Genomic DNA, 20,072 nt, shown 5'->3' with positions numbered 1-20,072 from the left:
TAAACACTGTGATCATTACGTTCATCCTAGATGGAAAAAATATTTTAACAAAGCAAAATTATTAATCGCAAAACATTTTTCTGTCCTTTCCCTCTCTCCATTTATCTTTTATTTGCGTTTTATTTTTGCACCTTCCAAAGCTCTCTATTATTTTTCTCAACTCTATATACTCCATATATATCTTCATTTTTAATATATTTATGCATTTTATTGTTTATACAATTGTACGTATTGAGAAGAGAGTAAATAAGCAATTTAGAAAAGCGTCAGTAAAATGGAAACTTTTGCTAAATAATTTTAATGCTTGGAAATAAATTTCTTCTAGATATACCGGATTTTATTTGTATATAATGTATGCTATGATTATAAAATATATATTATATAGTAATAGAAAAAGGATTATTAATGCAATTCCATATTTAATTAAAAGAATGTAACTGTAACATGCATTTTTTCTGTCTAATAAAAACAAGTTTTTAAGTAAACACTCTGATTGCAGAATAGAAGATACATTGTATTTTTAATTCAAAGTTTTATATACGTGTATGTGTAAGCATATAAAGTATAAAAATATAAAAGTAACAATGATTATACATGAAATTAAAAGATATTCTCTTCACTCTAATGCAAAAAATATAATTATTACTGCACCTATACAAAGTTGTATATAACATCCTTCGAATATACAAACCAGAGTAAAGAACTATATTTCTCGATTACACGCTGTAATAATTTATTTATATATTAGACATTTTTTCAATGTGTCTCACAATATCCTTCAACTTGTACACCAACTCTTGTAGTTGCTGTATGGTACATGTAAATATTATGTGTTTCACTTGATTACCATTTTTTGTGCTTAATCGTATGTTATAAATTGGTACGTTGGTAAAACGAGTGCTCATCTGCATTAAAAAACAATATATAATTATTATATACTGATTGTATAATTTATGGGCAAGTTTTTCGATTGATAAAATTACATTACACTAACGTCAGAAAGTTTTCGACAGAGTTTGGTAAGTTAATACTTTTTTTAATTAAATAAAAAGTTTATTAATTTAATTACATAAAAAGTTATGTACATAAAAAGCTAACTACTAAAGACTCAATTAAAAGTTGCGTTAAGATTAAATTAAAAGTTAATTTTCAAAAATTATTTATATTAAGGTATTTCTATTATGTAGGATTGGATTTTGCGACACCTAAGACTCATTTAAATACATTTTTTCTTCATAGTACGAGCTTGCCAAAAACGTAACTACATCGGCTGACAAGAAGATTGGTATAAATACACCCTGAATTGTTATAACAAATTGTATGTTATTAAATTGTATTGTAGGAGTGAAAATTTTCGAGTATAATAATTTAATTTTTTTAAATCGAAGTAATTGGCAACTTCAATTTTTTAGTATCTACTTTTTAAAAAATATGTTTAAAGAATATGTTGGAAAGTTTTTATGAGAAATCTCAAATTAAAAAATTTGTGGAGGAAAAATTCTGCATCTCATATGCGTCAATGTTTAACAACTTTATTTAACTTAATTTTTCTCACAAAACCGGAAAATAATTTTCAATTTCAAAAAATAAATATTATATCAAAAATTAGAATATATGTCAAGATCTTTGTATGATAATAGAACTCTTTCATTTAAATTTTTTTATAAAAAATCAACAATTGATTTTCAATTTACGATTATTACGCGACGTGTTTCTAATCTAAAATTGGATAAGAAACCTTTTTTATAAATAAGATTATGCTACAATTACCTAATTGCAATCTCAAGTAATTGATCATATAATATATCAGAATTATTCTTCCGTAAATAGAGGAAGACGGAAATTACGAGTGAAAAGAACACAAAAAATTCACGAATACACAAAAAACAATTATAAACATTTTATATATACACTCTTGTGAACATTTTTCTTAAAATTCTCTATTTTCCAGAACTTCTATATAAATTTCTGTATAATATATATACTCTATATTATATATAAAATTTCAAAAAATTTTGTATAACACATTGGAATTTTTTAAAAGGCTAAAAAGTTTACATAGAATTCTTTATATATCTATAAGAATTCTAAAATACTCTAAAATTTTTAAGATTTCCCATCTGTAATTTAAAAAAGCCCAATAAAATCTGAAAAAGTTAAAAGTATTTTCACAAATTTAAAATAAGAAATACTTAAAAATGAGATATAAAAATTTTCATCAGTTGCTAATTGAAGCAAATGTCGAGGAACATTTCATAGCAGTGTATATGAAATTCTATCAATGTAACATTATAAAAGAATAATAAACTTACTCTAACACAATGATGCAAACGCCAATCTATATCTATTATATGCGGTAAGTTATTCCCTGTCAATTCCAACTGAGTTTGAATATTTTGCTTATTGTTAATGTAAGTACTACATAATGTTTGAATTCTTTGCCCATTGATATTTTCATTATGTAAAAACTGTTTTAAGCTTTCTTCATCGTAATCATGTCGGGCAGCCTCTATAAAGAGGCAAGCTACATTGGTAATAGCAGCTTTTATCAGATCTGACTTAGATGAATGTACAGCAGCGATAGCTGCTATAAAAAATGAATTATAAATTTGTATTTTAAATATCTATCCAACTTTGGCTAAAGAAATTAGCATCTACATCTTTTTCATTTATTTGGAATTCTTTCTGCATTATTTGTTATAACAAAGAATAACTATTCTTTGCATTTCAAGAACTCTGTAACCTTATGTTCAATGTTAATAATATCAATAGGAAATAACACAGGTAAAAGAATTCCAGATATATGTGAACAAATATAGATGCCTAATACTTTTGGCCAAAAAATGGTTTTGAACTAAATTAAATAAAATCTATTTACTTTTTTCATTGTTAATATTCCTAGAAATGTATAACATTATAATATCTAATAATTGCAGAAATGTTTCATCAGGTAAAACGTTGCTATTTTGGATATTCACCAGGCCATTGATAATTTCCCTTGCCAATTCCATCTCAACAGCACAGTATAAATTATTCTTAATGTACATAAATGCAAACAACTATCTTAAAAATAACTTCCACGTCAATGAAATAAACTAGCTTGTTCACGAATACTTCAAGAATTTGAAAATTTTAATCTAATCTTTGAAAACTGAGGATTGATGTTGCTAATTAATATATTAGTAATTTATTTGTATTTTAATTTCAATTAATAAATTTGCCTGAAATGATATAAAAATTATATTAATTACAATATAGAATTAATTAATATCTTTTTATAATATGTAACTTACACGGACATTTCATACAAATCTTACTTCATATTTGCAAATATTATAAGAAACTTTAAAAATTTCCTCTTCTCACTCTGCTGTTGAATTAAGTAGTAACCATTTTTCGTACCAAAATCTTTTATCTGTCTTGAACATTTTCAACCAACTTTCACTTCAAACTTATTAGTACTCGTCTTTCTGTGAGAGACATCTCATTGTCAATCATATATCTATACAGCTTTCGAATATTACACAACAAAGTCAGTCTGGGAATACAAAAATGTTCTTGGAATATAAAATCTTTGCATTGGCTTTAGTTACGTTTTAGAGAAAATGTTATTCAACCATCTCAAAATGTTAACACTGGATGAAGCATTGGTTACGTTCAGAAAACACCAGTGAGCAGTCAGTGATTATTGGTCCTTACTGTTAGATCTCTAAGGCCTGTTTCTACCAACGTAGATTAACTTTAATCTCGGTTTAATTTACTTGTTATCTTATTCTAGTTCCAAAACTGAGAAAGAGATAAAGAATAAGTTAATCCAAGATTAAAATTAATCTACGTTGGTAAAAATAGGCCTAAGGGCCAGTTTCACAAACGTCGGTTAAGGGCCTAAACACAATGCCAGACAACAGGCAATAGGAATAGAAATAATGAAAGAGAGAAAGAGAAAAATGATCTTCTTCTCTCTTTTTCTCTTTCTTTATTTCCTGTTTCTATTGCCTGTTGCCTGGCATTGTGTTTAGGCCTTAACTGCTAACGGGAGGTTAATAGATTTTTTGTCTCTCCTTAGATAATAATATAGAGAAAGATAGGTAGTCGATTAATCTCCCGTTAGCAGTTAACCGACGTTTGTGAAACTAGCCCTAAATTTAGACCAATTATATTAGCAAATTACTCAACTATTGTGCAACGGTTGTGTTTTCTGAACGTAGCCATTAATGGTCATTAAGGAATACGGAGCACAAAGAAAATATACTACAATCAAAGAACCTGAGAGCGGCCACTGCGACCTTTTTCGTGCGACCGATATTTGACTAGCATCAGCGCCAAACGTGGATGTAAAGCCCGTTTTACATTAATCGCAAGCAGCCAGTTGCAACTTGCGACATCCAATAAGCACTTAATTTCTAGTTAAAGCTTGACAGTCATTAGGTGTTGCAAATGTGCAATACCACATATACATGATGTAAATTCAAATAATTGATTTGATAAAAATTCACTCACCGACTGCTGTCGCTGCTCCTGCTGCTGCTGCTACTGCTATATATTAATTCCTTTTCCAGAATACCGAGTCGTTCCATGGATACCGCTTCTGCTGACATCATCCTGCTATTCTCGAACCGCACATTAATAACGATCGCCCGATACTTTATTTGGCACTCCCGATATTACGGATAATATATCACACATGAGTAAAACGTAAACCGCGTGCGAGAATTTCACTTGGTGCGACCGTTATATTTGAAAAAATACGTGAAAAGTACGGCTCATTTGATTGGCGGCGAATCAAAAAAGAAAATATATGGCAGAAAAGTGGTATAATGCGTGACGTTACAAAACGAAACCCGAATAGTAAAGTTTCATTATTGGCACGATCGACATTCTATCGAATGGATTGCGTATCCTCCTCGAACGAATACGCGCACACGAAAACTTTGCTCGGAACGAAAATCAACACGGCACAAAAGTGGCGTGACGTCACGTAACTTCGTGGAAACGCAGGCCGAGGAAAACGGTGAGAAAACCGTTTGAATGAAAATTACGCGCCGAGATACAAACGAACGGACACAAATTTGTTTCGAGAATTTCGTATGCTCGCACGACTAGTAGCACTTAATTGGCACTCACGATATTCTATCGAACGTATCCCTTTCGAGCAAGCACTTTGCTTGAACGCGCACGCGAACACTTTACTTGAAACCGTAGGCAAACGCACGATGCCGCACTTTACACATGAATACGACCTCTGCTACGTACGATCTCACATGGCTCGCGTATCGTTTGCTAGCACGACGACACTCTCAACACAACACCGTACCTGCACAACACCGCACAATACGAATTCTGAACACGCGAGACACGCAGAGACACGCACGGACACGCACGGAGTCGACAGAGCGTCTAACCGGCGCTGGAGTGGCGTACGTGACTGGAGCGCGGAGCAACGGAGCAACATGGCGGCAGCGGCGCAGGCGCGGCGAGTCAACAAGTCGGTCGCCTAGCAACGCCGAGTGGCGCCGACTAGCGTCGAGTATCGCCGAGTTTGCCTGCCTTCAGTCACGTACGCCACTCCAGCGCCGGTCGGACGTTCTGTCGACTCCGTGCGTGTCTCGCGTATTCAGAATTCATTGTGCGCAGGTATGGTGTTGTGTTGAGAGTACCGTCGCGCTAGCAAACGACATGTGAGCCATGTGAGATCATACGTAGCAGAGGTCGTATTCATTTGTAAAGCGCGGCATCGTGCGTTTGCCTTCGGTTTCGAGTGAAGTGTTTGCACATTCGAGCAAAGTGTGAAGAGGATACGTTCGGTAGAATATCGCGAGTGCCAATTAAGTGATGAAGTACTACTGGTCGTCGTGCAAGCATTTGTCTCTGTTCGTTGTATTTCGGCGCGTAATTTTTATCCAAACGGTTTTCTCACCGCTTTTCTCGGCCTGCGTTTCCACGAAGTTACGTGACGTCACGCCACTTTCGTGCCATGTTGATTTTCGTCCCGGGCAAAGTTTTCGTGTGCGCGTATATTCACTCGAGGAGGGTACGCAATCCGTTCGGTAGAATGTCGATCGTGCCAGTAATGAAACTTTACTAGTCGTCGCGCAATCATACAAAGATACAAAACTCTAGGAGTGAATTGTTCTACTTCTGTTCAGTGGTTCAGTGTGCCTCGACGTGTGCATTCAAACGATTCTTTTTCGGGTTTTGTTTCGTAACGTCACGCATCATCATACCACTTTTCTGCCATATTTTCTTTTTTGATTCGCCGCTAATCAGATGAGCCATACTTTTCACGTATTTTTTCAAATGTAACGGTCGCGCCAAGTACGTGAAATTCTCGCACGCGATTTACGTTTTACTCGTGAGTGATATATTATCCGTAATATCGGGAGTGCTGAATAAAATATCGGGCGATCGTTATTAATGTGCGGTTCGAGAATAGCAGGATGATGTCAGCAAAAAGCGGCATCCATACGAGCGACTCGGTATTCCGGAAAAGGAATGTAGCAGTAGCAGCAGCAGCATATCAGAAGCAGCGACAGCAATCGGTGAGTGAATTTTTATCAAATCAATTAATTGAATTTATATCATGTATATGTGATATTGCACATTTATAGAACACGATTATGCACATTTACATAAAACAGATTTAAAATATAAATGCATATAATTGTAAAATTTATGGGTATAGCATGAAACAGAGTCAAATAAACGTGGACATAGCATAGAAGAGACCCAAAAAATCATGCACATTACCTACGGGATTCATAGATATTTGATTACGTAGTTCAATGTGCACATTTTGTGCACATTGAGGCGCTGATGGATGAAAACACCTAAAGGTGCAATTTCATGGGCGTCAGTTAACGCGCGTCAAGACAATTTGTGACGTCATGTTAGTTTCTGCGTCGACGCTGAAGAAGTTTGAATTTTCTAACTTCTATAGCGTCAAACCAGCGTCCAATCGTCGCGCGCGATAGATAACGCGAGTTACAAAACTGACGTGTGAAAACTTTTGCGCGTCAGAATTGGTCAGAAGGTCAGAATATTGGCGTCAACTGACGCCCATGAAAAAGCACCTTAAAACCATCTAAAACGACGCGATGACCGCTCTCAGCTGCTCTGAGCCGGCTCAGCCCTCTCAGGTTCTTCTCTGGTGTCAGATATCTCTGAACGGATGTGACACATTAAATTCACAAAAAAAATTATTGATATCTGGCTTGGCAGAACTAAATAACACTTTTTCCTGCTAATTTCTTTCGTTTCGTAAAAACACATCGAATAAGGATAATTTCATCGATCTCTTTGTTAAGTAGTCAAATTAGATAATTACTATGATTTCACAAATTGCTACATTCGCCTACGATATAAAGGATTTTAATTTTGACGTTAATTCATGCGAAGAAAATGAATCCTCATTCGATAACGTCTTACAACGTACGTGGACACATGCTGAAAAAATTAATGTATTCAGATATATTTTGAATATAAGAGATAGCAAAATATTAAAGGGAAAGTACAGATTTCTGGCACAGGTATACTTATTAATATGAAAAAGATGTTTTTATCTAATGCATAATGCACAATGACAATTTCAGTTGAATCCAGACAGAGCTCAGACTCGACGTGCTCCAGAATTAATTACATCCATGTTACAACATTTTAGCCCTACAGGCTTTAATTTCACAAAACTAATGCAGCAAGAAATGTTATTTGATGTAGGAAGTGGCGACACGAATGATATAGTTGCAATTAATGTCAGTCCCTTGGAGCAGTGTCATTGTTTACTTCTCACAGAACGCTTAAAGTGCCTGCCACAAATTATGACGGAGTATAGTCTTCACAAAGTATTAGATTTATGTTTATTAAGTAATTCATGGTAAATTTATTGCTTTGTACATTTAAAAAACTCACTTAAATAACATATAAATTTGTCATTTCTTTTTGCTTTAGGTCTTTAAGAGCTGCTTTTAATGGTTTGTGTGCAATCGCCTCTGTTAATCATTTACATTGGCACTTGTACTATTTGAAGCACGAGATGCTTCTTGAATATATTGTAGGTAATATTATATTTAATGATAGCTTGCTGCAAATATTTGTTGTAAAATATTACTCATGTTTATTTTTGTCTTAGGATATTTGCAATTATATTTCTGGTGTACACTTGTTAGTAGATTATCCAGCAAAAGGATTCTGTCTCAAACTGTCTGATTTTAAAGATATTAAAGATTTTGTATCTCGCGCATTTCTCGTAATAAACTACTTACAATTACGTCAAATGGCACATAATGTATATGTTACACGAGCGAAAGCAAAATGTAATGATAAATTATACAATGACCTACGTATTTATATTTGGGTTAGAAAGCCATTCATTGGTATGAAAGACACGACTGCATTTACTATTGCAGCTTGCGAACTCTTTGGACATTTATCAATTGGGGGTAAGAATGGAATCTATATTTAATATAAGTTTCTTTAACATAATATAAATAATTATAGCATTACATATACATATATTTTAGATGAAAATATATACAATAATCTAACAGAAGAAAATGTAAGTAGTGTCCTTCATGACATCACAGAAGAATATTTTTTATTAATCAAAGACGAGCTTAAAAATGTTTTAAAAAAATAAAAAAATTTTTATAAATTCTAATGGTAACATTTTTGAATAATATATTAATACTGTAAATTGATAATTTTACATGCAAGGAAATAAGTCATTCTTAATGTAACGCAAAATTGTCAAACGTTTTGTACTTTCATCGACAGAATATTTATAATACAAAACTTTATAAATATCAGAATACAGTTTAACGTTTAGGATCAGCACTTATACCGCTTAATACATTCCAAACTCTTTTTCCTCTCAGTAGATATTAATTAAATGTCTATTATAAAATTTTTAATAAAATGTTATAAAATTTTTTAGTTTGCATCCGTACTGCAAACTAAAATTTAACTTTTCGCATACTTACACACTTATTTTTTCAACTTTTGCATACACACTAGATGATTACCACCCATGGCAATTTTCAAATTGCATTTTTTTAAATATTTATGCTAAAATTTTGAAAAAAAAATGGATTAACTTTAATGTTTATAGAAAGTATTTACATACAATATATACATTCTATATATATATATAAAACATGAATAACATATATTTTATATATATATATATATATATATATATATAAAACATATGTATAACATATATACATATATTATATATTTTTTTAAATAAAAATAAGTTTTAAAAAATATATATTTCAATTAAATGTGAGAATAATCATTTTAAATATATTTAATATCTAGATATACACAATTTTCAAAAAAGCGCGATATCTTGTGCTCGGTTTTTATGTTTCAATCTACTGTGTGCTGTACGGAAAGCTTTTTATTTGCTTGATGAGAAGCTTAAATACACTAACAGAAATTAAATACATATTATTAATATTTGAATACTTTGGTAATATTTATTCAAGCCAGTCTTTAATATATTGACATTTGATAGGTGTAATGGGACCTTCGTCATGACATTTTTTTTTCACCTAAAAAACAAAAAAATTGTTTAAATATTTGTGATGATTTGAATATTTATTATAAAAATTGAGTTCATAAATACGAGTCCAAGAAAGAAGATATGTATGTATCCATGCAATAATATAAAATATATTAAATTTTTTTATGTACTTTTAATGATTTCCAATTAATAATAAGCACATATTACTCATTAATATACTAATTTTTTTATTTAAAGTCTTTCAATTTAAAAATAAATTCATATTTATTCGAAAATTGATGAAAATGCAAAAAGAAAGTGCTGCTGTATAATACAAATATTTATGATTTTAGGTTACTCTATGTCTTAATTTAATTTTTTATAATTTATAGCCAAGACAATTAGAAACTTTAATTATATTGCCTAATTATATGAAAAATTGGTTTTATTTATTTTTTAATAACTTTTTAATAAATTAATATATTTGCGATGTAATTGTAATGCGTCTTACTGGACACAGGCCACAAGGGGTTCTAATTAATCCAGGTGGATTCAGTAAAGGTTGAATCGCTCTGTATAAATTATTTCCTTCTCCTGTGAATGTCCGTTCAACCTTACCATCATAAACTAATGTATTTAAAATCATTTCCATGTTAGTTATAGATAATGTGACCTATGAAAATATCGATTTTTAGCAAGCTTTAATTAATGTAAAAATAGAGAAAACTGTTAAAGTTAACCTTGCTTATTCCTAAATCTGAAATAAATTTCCACACTTCCTCAGAAGAAGCAAACGTCATATTTCTTGCAGCAATAGGTCCAGTGTTACAGTTTTTCACCTTTTCCTTCTTTTGCTCCAAAAATCGATAGCATTGCTGATTCAGCACATCAACAAATTCCGTTTCAAAATCTTGATCTTGATACCAGGCACCACCTGTTACAGACTCATCTGCTTCTAAATTGTACAGCATATACATTTTCTTCTTACCCGCTGATACAGGTTTAATAACTTTAATCAACTTTTTAGTTTCTAAACTTTTTAAAATCTTTTGCAATTGTTGAGTATGAATCAAGTTAGTTTTAAATCTTATATCTCGCATCCATATTCCTTTATTTCCTGCTTCTTCGATAATTTCATATACTCGCTTTTCTTCATTATCAGCACATTTAGCAAGTTTTGTTGGATCTTTGAAGCGATAATACAATAAGCTTCCTTGTTTAAAAAGATCAAAGTACCCTTGAGATAGAAGTTTATTTATTATTTGAGCTCGTTTAATTGAATCAGGTATTTCGGCAGCTAAATCTTTGTCAGAAATACCCTTAGGTCTCTCTCGTGCAAGAGAAATTATTCTATAAGAAAAAGAGATACAGGATTAGAAAATAGCACGCTGTTACCGTTATTGTTACTTTTTTGGTGACTGTTGCTTTTTTCTGTCTGTAATAGTAATAGTAATGTTTTACCTGTTTACAATAACGATCATGAACTTTACCATTACTTTTATCATTATTTTATAAATATTTTATAAGTATTTATAAATATTTATAAATATTTTATAAATATATATGATACATGTGTATTGAATACATGTTGCAATTAATCAAACGATTTTGTGTTAAACGTTAAATAATGACATAGACAATTTCGTGTTATTTTAAGATAGAAATTTTGTAAAAAAGTAACAAAAAGATGTACAATATAAGATATATAAAATTGGATGATAACATGACAAGTTTATAATAAAATATAATGGATAACGCCATCAAATCTAATTGTTTTCCATTTCAGTAATTTATTCTCTTATATGTAACTTGTCAACATAATAAAACAACTAAACAAGAAATAATATAACACATTAGCGTTACATTAATCAAAGTTTAATGTCTCATTGCAATGATTCAAAATTATAAAAAAAAAAAACAAGTTAAATTCATCCATATGTCCAATGCTAAGTATTTGGTATTAATATTTTTAATTTACTACTGTAGTATATAATATTTTATATTACATATTTTAAAAATAATAGGTAAATATCACTAATTAATTAAATCCTATACCATAGTACTAATACCAAAGTGTTGTTATTAAGATGAAACAAGAAATTGGTGTCTCTCATAACTGATTTTTATTTACTAATTTCGTATTATTTTATGTATGACTTTTGTTTATTTATTTATTTTGTATTAATTACTCCAGCATAAATATTGATAAAATACACTTATTTGACACGTTTTTTTTGGCATAATGCATAAAAGAATTAACCAATCAGAAACCTTTATTTTTATGCTGATGGAAATACAAGATTCTAATTCTAATTGATTGATTCTTATACATTATGCAAAAGCTTGTACTTCATACAAGTTTTCTAACTCATACAACATAAATTATTGTATCAATGTTGCAATGTTGTAAGTTGCAGTGTAACATTACAAACACATTGTAGAAATAGAAATCTGCAATATATCAGCATACCTATAGCAATGTGACAAATGTTTTGAAAACGTTACAAAATTAATATTTCATTATTTAGTATAATAATGTTTTAATAATTGAATATTATTATTGCATTGCAATAATGCTATGATTACAAAATCTTTTAAAAAAACGAACATTTTATTGCTGTAATTCAACAGCAATAATGCATCAATATAATATAATTGCAGTATTGTGTCATTGCAGTTAAATATTGTTGCAATACAATTCCAATCTTTCAGTATTGTACAGGAACATAGTCATTGCTTTAACAATATCTCAGATCAAAGAGCAATATTTTTCTCTACCAGATTCTTTTGTTTTGTACATAATAAATCTGTTCTTTTTCACTGCACTTCCACTTGTCAGATTTGTTTGTTTCGTGCAAAACTGTGTCAAATGAGTATAATTTTACTAATATTGGAGGTAAGATTTCTAAATTGAATAATTACTTCTTTTTTCTACTGAATACGAGATTGTGCAAAATTAAACAAAGTTATTGCGTTTATTTTATCTTTAGTATTCGTTTAGATACGATTTCATGAACTGTTAAAAGATAACTGGTTTAAGTTGACTCGTGAAATCATGCTTTTAGAGATAAAACATTTTTAGAAAGCAAAAGCACGCTAACATTATATAAAATATACTGAAAACACTAACCTATGTATCTATTTCAAATGTAGAAGGAAACATAATGCAGCTGTAAAAACAAATATACGTACTTTTGCTCCAAATTATGTTGCGTGGTGGTATTTACGTTCTGTTCTTTTACTTCCATTATAATAAGCGTAAAATGCTACACTACACTGCTGTATGTAAAATAATTAGACTAGAACTTTGATGTATATATACTCAAAGGACTAGAACCAGGTAGAGTGGGTGTAAGGAAAGTGTAGAGATACTATAACAGAGGGTGCGTTCCGTTTCACGCATAGACCGCATGAGACGACAACGCATCGCATGAGCGCATGAGTCCGTTCCGTTTCTCTATGCGCAAAACCAAAATGGCTGTCGCGCATAGACATCGCATGAGCTGCCTCACCTCGGGTGCGTTCCGTTTCACGCATAAAGCGCATGGAAAACTTGAGGTCTGTTCGCGTCACATGCCCCAACATGCTCCTATTCACCCCAACGCACTCCAATACGTTGATTCCGATGACGCCAACCTATTAGAATGCGTTGGAGTGAGTAGAAGCATGTCGGAGCATGGCGACGCGAACAAACCATTGAGGTCTGTTCGCGTCACATGCCCCAACATGCTCTTATTCATCCCAACGCACTCCAATACGTTGATTTCGATGACGCCAACCTATTAGAATGCGTTGGAGTGAGTAGGAACATGTCGGAGCATGGCGACGCGAACAAACCATTGAAGATCGTTCCGTTTCACTCCATGCGCAATTCATGCGCGCATGGGAATGGTCTCCCGCGCCCCACCACACAGCGCATGAGAACGCATGAACTGCCTCAGCTCTCGAGGGGTGCGTTCCGTTTCACGCATAATACGCATGATGCATCGTTCATCCTTGTTGTTTGTCAAACGTTAAACAAGGATGAACAATGCATTATGCGCATCATGCGTTGAAACGGAACGCAGCCCAAGTGAGGCAGCTCATGCGATGTCTATGCGCGACAGCCATTTTGGTTTTGCGCATAGAGAAACGGAACGGACTCATGCGCTCATGCGATGCGTTGTCGTCTCATGCGGTCTATGCGTGAAACGGAACGCATCCCTCGAGAGCTGGGGCTCGATTCTTGAATTCATTCGCAAGAGAAACGTATTCGCAAATTCTGTTCTTGCAGAAAAGTTGAAAATTTATTGGCTATCGTATGGCTTTCAACCAATAAACTTGCAACTTTTCTGTTAGAGCGGGTATTTGCGCATACGTTTTCTTGCAAATAAATTCAAGAATCGAGCCCCTGTAAGTAATTTTGTAAAAAATAAGGCTGTGTTATTGTATAAGATGTATGCAGCAAAAGAGGTTAAGTGTCTATATATTTTAGAGTGTTTTTGTGCGCGATAACCTTGTAAGCAAAGCTACAAACCACATAAAAAACACTATTAGATCTGTAAATATACATTTTTATAAAATATATGACTGTGTTATTGCAATAAGTTTCGGAACGTAGCCTATGTTACGCAATTAATTCAGCGTTTCAATTTCGCGCTTGCATTTTGGGTCATCTTTTTATTGGCTCACTAATACTGACGTCACGGCATTATGCGCAATGGTTCACCTGGTATCCTTACACCATACTCTGACCTAGTTTACACCGAACACTTGATACGCGTATCAAATAGTAAATAACTAGTAAATGTGTTTAATCATTGGCTGATCAGCTTAAATTCACTACTTGATACGCGTACCAAGTGCTCGGTGTAAACTAGTAGAATGATTACATCGAGTAAAATTTTCCTCGGAAAGGACGTTTTGTAGCCCTAGTGTATCAGCATCGTCAGCGCCACCATTTGGTACTACATTTCTAACTAAGATTTTCGCCTCACTCAAAACCACTATACCTGACAAACTCGGACATAAAAATATGTACAAAATATTTCTCATAAGTATTTTTCCTTCTTATAAATATTTTATAAATATTTTGTGCTACCTGGGATCTCTCCTTAAAGGAGTATTAAATTTTTGTTTAGAAAATTTGTTTTTGCAATTTAGCCATTTTGTCCACTATATTATTAAATTGCAAACGAAAATTAACTGTCTCATAGCAATCTTGAAACTATGTTCAAATATTTTTATTCGGCAAATTGATTTAAAAAATTAACGATTTGTGAACGCATTACTGAGAAATTACATTGTTAATTTTATGTTTATTCTATTATTTTTGTACTGTATGTTTATTGATCAATTTATTTGCAGCTTAGACCCTCTTTATTTTGGAATTCGTACAATTTCTTAATATGATCTCATGAAATAATATTCCATCACGAGTTTTTAATATTTATTTCCTAGTGTTTTTTTACTAATCTTATTATATAGTAGAAATAAAAAAATGAAACATCTTTTGTTATTGTATTGTTAAATTAAGACTTGAATTTTAGATCTATACTGAAAAGTAGCACCTCGATGCACATATATAAATATTTGAAGAAGCTCCGTTATTGAATAAACTTTGCAATTACTGTCATGTAATTTTTGTAAAACAAGAATCAATAAATTTGCTATTTAAACCATTAATTAATTTAAAAATACCTTAACTACAGCCATTCACAGCGATCAATGCTTAGGGATTTTTTATTGAGTTTACTAATTAAAATATTTTATTTTAAATTAGCCAATTAGTAATATAGGCAATTGGACGCCACTCATGTAGTAAGTTTCAAATTTTATAAATGGATTCTGATTGTCTACCTCACCAATTGACTAATTTAAAATAAAATACTATTTGAATTGGTGAAATCAATTACAATGTAGTCAAATGAGACATTTTCATCTACTGTACCAATAAAATGTCTTCAGCATCTTTCAGAATCAGTCCCTTTTGCAGAAGCTGTGACATTATCAGCCGCATAGAAATAATTCGTTGTTTTAACTTTTTATTCGCGTCTTGTAAAAGTTTAATCTTTTTTGATTTTTTTTTGTCAGTAAATTTCACAAACAATAATGTTTTTTTAGCTTTCCGAGGAGTTGCGACATCAGCCAGTTTGATTTTAGAAATGTACCGCAGTTCTGCAAATCGACGCGGCTTTTGCGGAGTACCAAGTTGTTTTTTCTCAAAATCTAAAATTAAAAATTTTTTTAAAATAAATTAATACTTATTAATATTTATATTTGTAATTTTTTAATGTTATTTTAATCATCTATTATTTAGTAATTTGAAGAAAATGCATTTTTCATTAAAAATATATACTGGTGCAAAGAAAAAACGAGACAAAAATTTTGACCAAATTTTTAGACAATTTTCAAAGTGATGCAACTTTGCGAAAAATTATCCAAATTACATGTACTTTCTTTTAAATTAAAGGGCAAAGACTCTACTTTGAGAATTCTTAGGCGAATGTTTGATTTGTTAAGTGTGAATCTTTTGTATCACATGAAAACCAAACATGTTTTTCTTAATTGAAAAAGTAAAAGTTTGTTATTATTTTTCACAAGTTTCTCGTTAAACTCTTGCTAATATTAATCTAGATTCTTAAAGTTCATTCTTTTTTAAGCAATTTAAAAAATATATCGATACGATGTTTTTTGTTGATTGCACACGAGTTTGAAATTTGTACTGCATTTTAGGATATTTTAGCAAATAAATACGATATTTTTTTATATCATGAATTTTGAGTATCAATATGATATTGCATATTGATTTTATTCGTGTTTAACTCAATCATATCGCCGTCATCAGAATGACCCGATGTGCATCACGTGGAGCTTGACGGTCGAATTTTGCACATCATATATGTGACTCTGAAAATTTATCGGTGGAAACTTGCACTTACTGATCTGAATATAACGGATGACGCGCCAATTTCACTGAAGTCAACAGAAGGTTCGCCATTTTAACAGCCTGTTCAGATCACACATAATAAATATACACATATACTGATACATAAAAAATAAAAATTCGAATTTCATTTTAAAAATCGGCCTTTTTCAAGTGATGTGTAAAATTCGATCGTCAATTTCCACTCCGTGATGCACATCGGGTCATTCTGATGACGGCGATATGATTGAGTTAAACACAAATACAATCAATGTGCAATATCATATTGATACTCAAAATTCATGATATTAAAAAAATACCGTATTTATTCGCTAAAATATCCTAAAATGCAGTGCAAATTTCAAACTTGTGTGCAATCAACAAAAAACATCGTATTGACATGTTTTTTTTAATTGCTTAGAAAAGAATGAACTTTAAGAATCTGGATTAATATTAGCAAGAGTTTAACAAGAAATTTGTGAAAAATAATAACAAACTTTTACTTTTTTAATTAAAAAAAACATGTTTGGTTTTCATGCAATACAAAAGATTCACACTTAACAAATCAAACTTTCGTCTAAGGATTCTCAAAAGTAGAGTCTTTGCCCTTCAATTTAAAAGAAAGTACATGTAATTTAAATAATTTTTCGCAAAGTTGCATTACTTTGAAGATTGTCTAAAAATTCGGTCAAAATTTTTGTCTCGTTTTTTCATTGCGCCAGTGTATTTGCATACAAAATATAATTGTACAATAATAGATTACCTGCAGTATTGTTATTATCAGATGTTGACTGTATTATCATTCTATTGTCAGTAATGTTATTTGCTAAAAATTATGGATAATTATAGCTTTATTATATCTTTGACAGTTGCATTCTTTGGATTAATTGTTCAGAATCATCTCTTGTGACTTACTTTCTTTGATTGTTGGATTCGGAACAGTTATTGAAGGAATTGCTCCAGAATTTAACCTTATCCGTTTATTCTTTATATGAAAATCCTCAGGAGTAAAATGATTTGTACAAATATATATATGTGATACATCATCCCTTTCATTTAATCCACAAGCTTGAAGCCAACGTTGATAAACGTGTGTATATTTAGGAGTGTTTTGTGGAAATCTAAAAATAAGTATTATTTTTTTGTTGTTAATAATCTACATTTTTAGAAGGAAGAAGAAAAAGAACCCCGATAGGAAAAGATTTATAAAATTGTATGACAAAAGAATTGTGTAAAGGATTTATAATCCGTCATTATGAGGGCATAGTTGAGAAAATAGATGTAAAAACATTAACCTTTTATAAAACATTTATAAATGTTTGCGCAGTTAAATTTTGAAATGATATGTTGGCATAACAATAGCGATATAGCGAATCATCTTAACGATACATTTGCAAAATTAAATTTAGAAATAAATTGTGCAATAGTTGAGAAAAATATTTCAGTTATAACATGTTTAAAACATTTAGAAATATAATTATGCACAAAAGACTCAAATTATTTCACAATTATTCCTAAATTATGATGAACAAATATTAAAACATGGAATGTGTAATATTGCATGTTTCAATATTTGTATGTACATTATAATGTAGGAATGATTTAAGAGTTTCTGACCATTATTACTATCAATGAGATACTTAACTCTCCAACGGACGCAACTAATCTGTCAGACAAAGTGCCTCTTTTTTAATCTTTATTAAATGTCTAGTGAATAAGCGAGATTTGTTAAATTCATTGTGTGTAATACCTTTTGATATTAATTTTGAATTAAACATTAAAGATTAAATGTTGTAAATATTGCACAATTATTATTATTGCTGCATTATATTGTGAAAATATTGAAGATTATAATGTAATAATTTTAAATGCTGAAATAATTGCAAGATATTTATGTTTCAATATTTGTCTAATTTTTAACAAATATTATTTAAGAATTATATTCTGACAAAACTGTTGCGTTATGGCGAATCATCTTAGCACAATCTTTAATGCCATTATTGTGCAATGTTTGCAAAATCTTTCTATTGGGTAAGCAATGGAGCAAAATTACCAATAGTTTTGAATTTTTAATTGTATTAATTATAAGTCTACTTATTTACAATAAAAACTCAGTGAATCGCAATAACTGATTATTCACTGATTTGCACTGGGATACTTATAATCTTATGATGATTTACAGTAGCATATATAACTTATACTTTAACAGTATATTTTCACTGATAATTGAAAATATAATGGAAGCAGAAAATTGAAAAGAGATACAAACTGTAAACTGTAAGAGAGGACACCAAGTATCTGTCATGACATTTGTTAAACTCCTGATTATTTATTGCTTAATATCTGTAGATATTGATAAAGCTGCAATATTTTATCCCATTACTAATTCCTCATATAGCAAAACGTTATTTTAAATATCTTTAATCTTGAAACTCAGAGATACTATTTTTTAATTTCAGATATTGTTTTTTGACACGTCATCTACATACTAAACAAAAAACATTGAATTCTTCAATTTGTAATTATGTTAATTTTCCGTTTCCATTATATATATATATATATATTTTTTTTTTTCAATTGTCACTGATCGCGATGTTAAGGGTCGAAACACTTGCTATTGTATATTATTTATATTATTTAATGTATTCGTTAATTATATTGCAATATATTATTTGCACGAACATCTTACGTGGCTCGTTAGTTCTTATTGAATTTTTATATTAATTTTAACATATATTATAACACTTAAAGTTTTTATTTTCAAAAAGTTTCTTTTGTTTAATTTTTATTCTAATTTATAAATATATCGAAACGAATATGAATACTTACCGATGCAAAGCAATTTCCGTGCTTTTATTGCATTTATTACAAAGATAACATCTACGACCCATTTTTTAATTTTGCATAAATACACTCAATTTTAGTTTAATTTTTTTCATTGTAGAGAGCATAACATAATGAGAATTATTAATTACGATATTTTCCGTAATCAGACATGATTTTAGGTTAGATTTCAACAAATGGATGCGTTTGTCTGATTCAAGTAACGGTTACATGTTCCTGTAGACACAAAACTATGCAAAAAGCGCACGAATTTCAACTTGTACATGTACTTTATGAAGATCTTGTTTTGCGTGAAAAGTCAAAAACTCATGTGATGCAGAGAATGCGCGTGAGCGGGGTGCAGGGGGAGGAGAGAGCATCCTCATATTAATATTTATAACATATCCTATCTCCGTGGCAAGAACGATCGAATGGCATGGATCTAATCTCACAAATAAATAGGACAGTTAAATACACGCTGTTTGTTTCAACATTCTATACTATACGGATTCTGTGCTATATGCGCGTTGTGTAAAAGCTCATGGACAGTATGGACACTATTTTATAGTGCGCTCTGGTTGGCTCAGGGGCTCGATTCTTGAATTCATTCGTAAGAGAAATGTATTCGCAAATTCTGTTCTTACAGAAAAGTTGGAAATTTATTGGCTATCGTATAGCTATTAACCAATAAACTTACAACTTTCTGTTAGAGCGAGTATTTGCGTATACGTTTCTCTTGCGAATGACTTCAAGAATCGGGCCCCTGGGGCTCTATTCTTGAATTTATTCGCAAGAGAAACGTATTCGCAAATTCTGTTCTTACAGAAAAGTTAGAAATTTATT

At 31.0% G+C, this 20,072-nt stretch overlaps 4 protein-coding genes across 13 annotated transcripts; 1 reads left to right on the top strand and 3 right to left on the bottom strand.

Moving 5' to 3' along the window:
• Positions 1-407: 407 nt before the first annotated feature.
• On the bottom strand, positions 408-4,301 carry LOC105827898 (COMM domain-containing protein 3). Of its 9 annotated transcripts, none has more exons than XM_036283741.1 (6): positions 4,177-4,288; positions 3,594-3,786; positions 3,294-3,510; positions 2,879-3,221; positions 2,313-2,587; positions 408-905 (listed from the first exon to the last, which is right to left on the bottom strand). In XM_036283741.1, the coding sequence occupies exons 4-6, from the start codon at positions 3,045-3,047 to the stop codon at positions 738-740; spliced, it is 612 nt and encodes a 203-aa protein (XP_036139634.1). In that variant the 5' UTR covers positions 3,048-3,221; positions 3,294-3,510; positions 3,594-3,786; positions 4,177-4,288; the 3' UTR covers positions 408-737. The 9 variants fall into 9 exon arrangements, with proteins under 9 accessions (XP_036139634.1, XP_036139633.1, XP_036139637.1 ...); XM_036283740.1 differs by having other exon boundaries at positions 3,294-3,538; positions 3,618-3,786; XM_036283744.1 differs by having other exon boundaries at positions 3,594-3,635; positions 4,177-4,261.
• Positions 4,302-7,026: 2,725 nt separating this feature from the next.
• On the top strand, positions 7,027-9,080 carry LOC105830050 (GDP-D-glucose phosphorylase 1). Its single transcript, XM_012669179.3, has 5 exons — positions 7,027-7,526; positions 7,590-7,870; positions 7,945-8,047; positions 8,126-8,435; positions 8,517-9,080. The coding sequence occupies exons 1-5, from the start codon at positions 7,326-7,328 to the stop codon at positions 8,630-8,632; spliced, it is 1,011 nt and encodes a 336-aa protein (XP_012524633.1). The 5' UTR covers positions 7,027-7,325; the 3' UTR covers positions 8,633-9,080.
• A 206-nt stretch (positions 9,081-9,286) lies between these two features.
• On the bottom strand, positions 9,287-12,873 carry LOC105840179 (probable DNA-directed RNA polymerase III subunit RPC6). Its single transcript, XM_012687046.3, has 4 exons — positions 12,695-12,873; positions 10,243-10,852; positions 10,014-10,175; positions 9,287-9,551 (listed from the first exon to the last, which is right to left on the bottom strand). The coding sequence occupies exons 1-4, from the start codon at positions 12,748-12,750 to the stop codon at positions 9,477-9,479; spliced, it is 903 nt and encodes a 300-aa protein (XP_012542500.1). The 5' UTR covers positions 12,751-12,873; the 3' UTR covers positions 9,287-9,476.
• A 1,924-nt stretch (positions 12,874-14,797) lies between these two features.
• LOC105833517 (THAP domain-containing protein 3) lies at positions 14,798-19,814 on the bottom strand. Of its 2 annotated transcripts, XM_012675307.3 has the most exons (4): positions 19,236-19,811; positions 17,322-17,527; positions 17,170-17,232; positions 14,798-15,709 (listed from the first exon to the last, which is right to left on the bottom strand). In XM_012675307.3, exons 1-4 carry the CDS (start codon positions 19,295-19,297, stop codon positions 15,423-15,425), a joined length of 618 nt encoding a protein of 205 aa, XP_012530761.1. In that variant the 5' UTR covers positions 19,298-19,811; the 3' UTR covers positions 14,798-15,422. The 2 variants fall into 2 exon arrangements, with proteins under 2 accessions (XP_012530761.1, XP_012530762.1); XM_012675308.3 differs by lacking the exon at positions 17,170-17,232 and having other exon boundaries at positions 19,236-19,814.
• Positions 19,815-20,072: the final 258 nt, after the last annotated feature.

The sequence above is a fragment of the Monomorium pharaonis genome, chromosome 3, assembly GCF_013373865.1.
Source record: "Monomorium pharaonis isolate MP-MQ-018 chromosome 3, ASM1337386v2, whole genome shotgun sequence".
Classification (NCBI taxonomy): Eukaryota; Metazoa; Arthropoda; class Insecta; order Hymenoptera; family Formicidae; genus Monomorium; species Monomorium pharaonis.
This window is presented reverse-complemented; position numbering and strand designations above follow the sequence as displayed.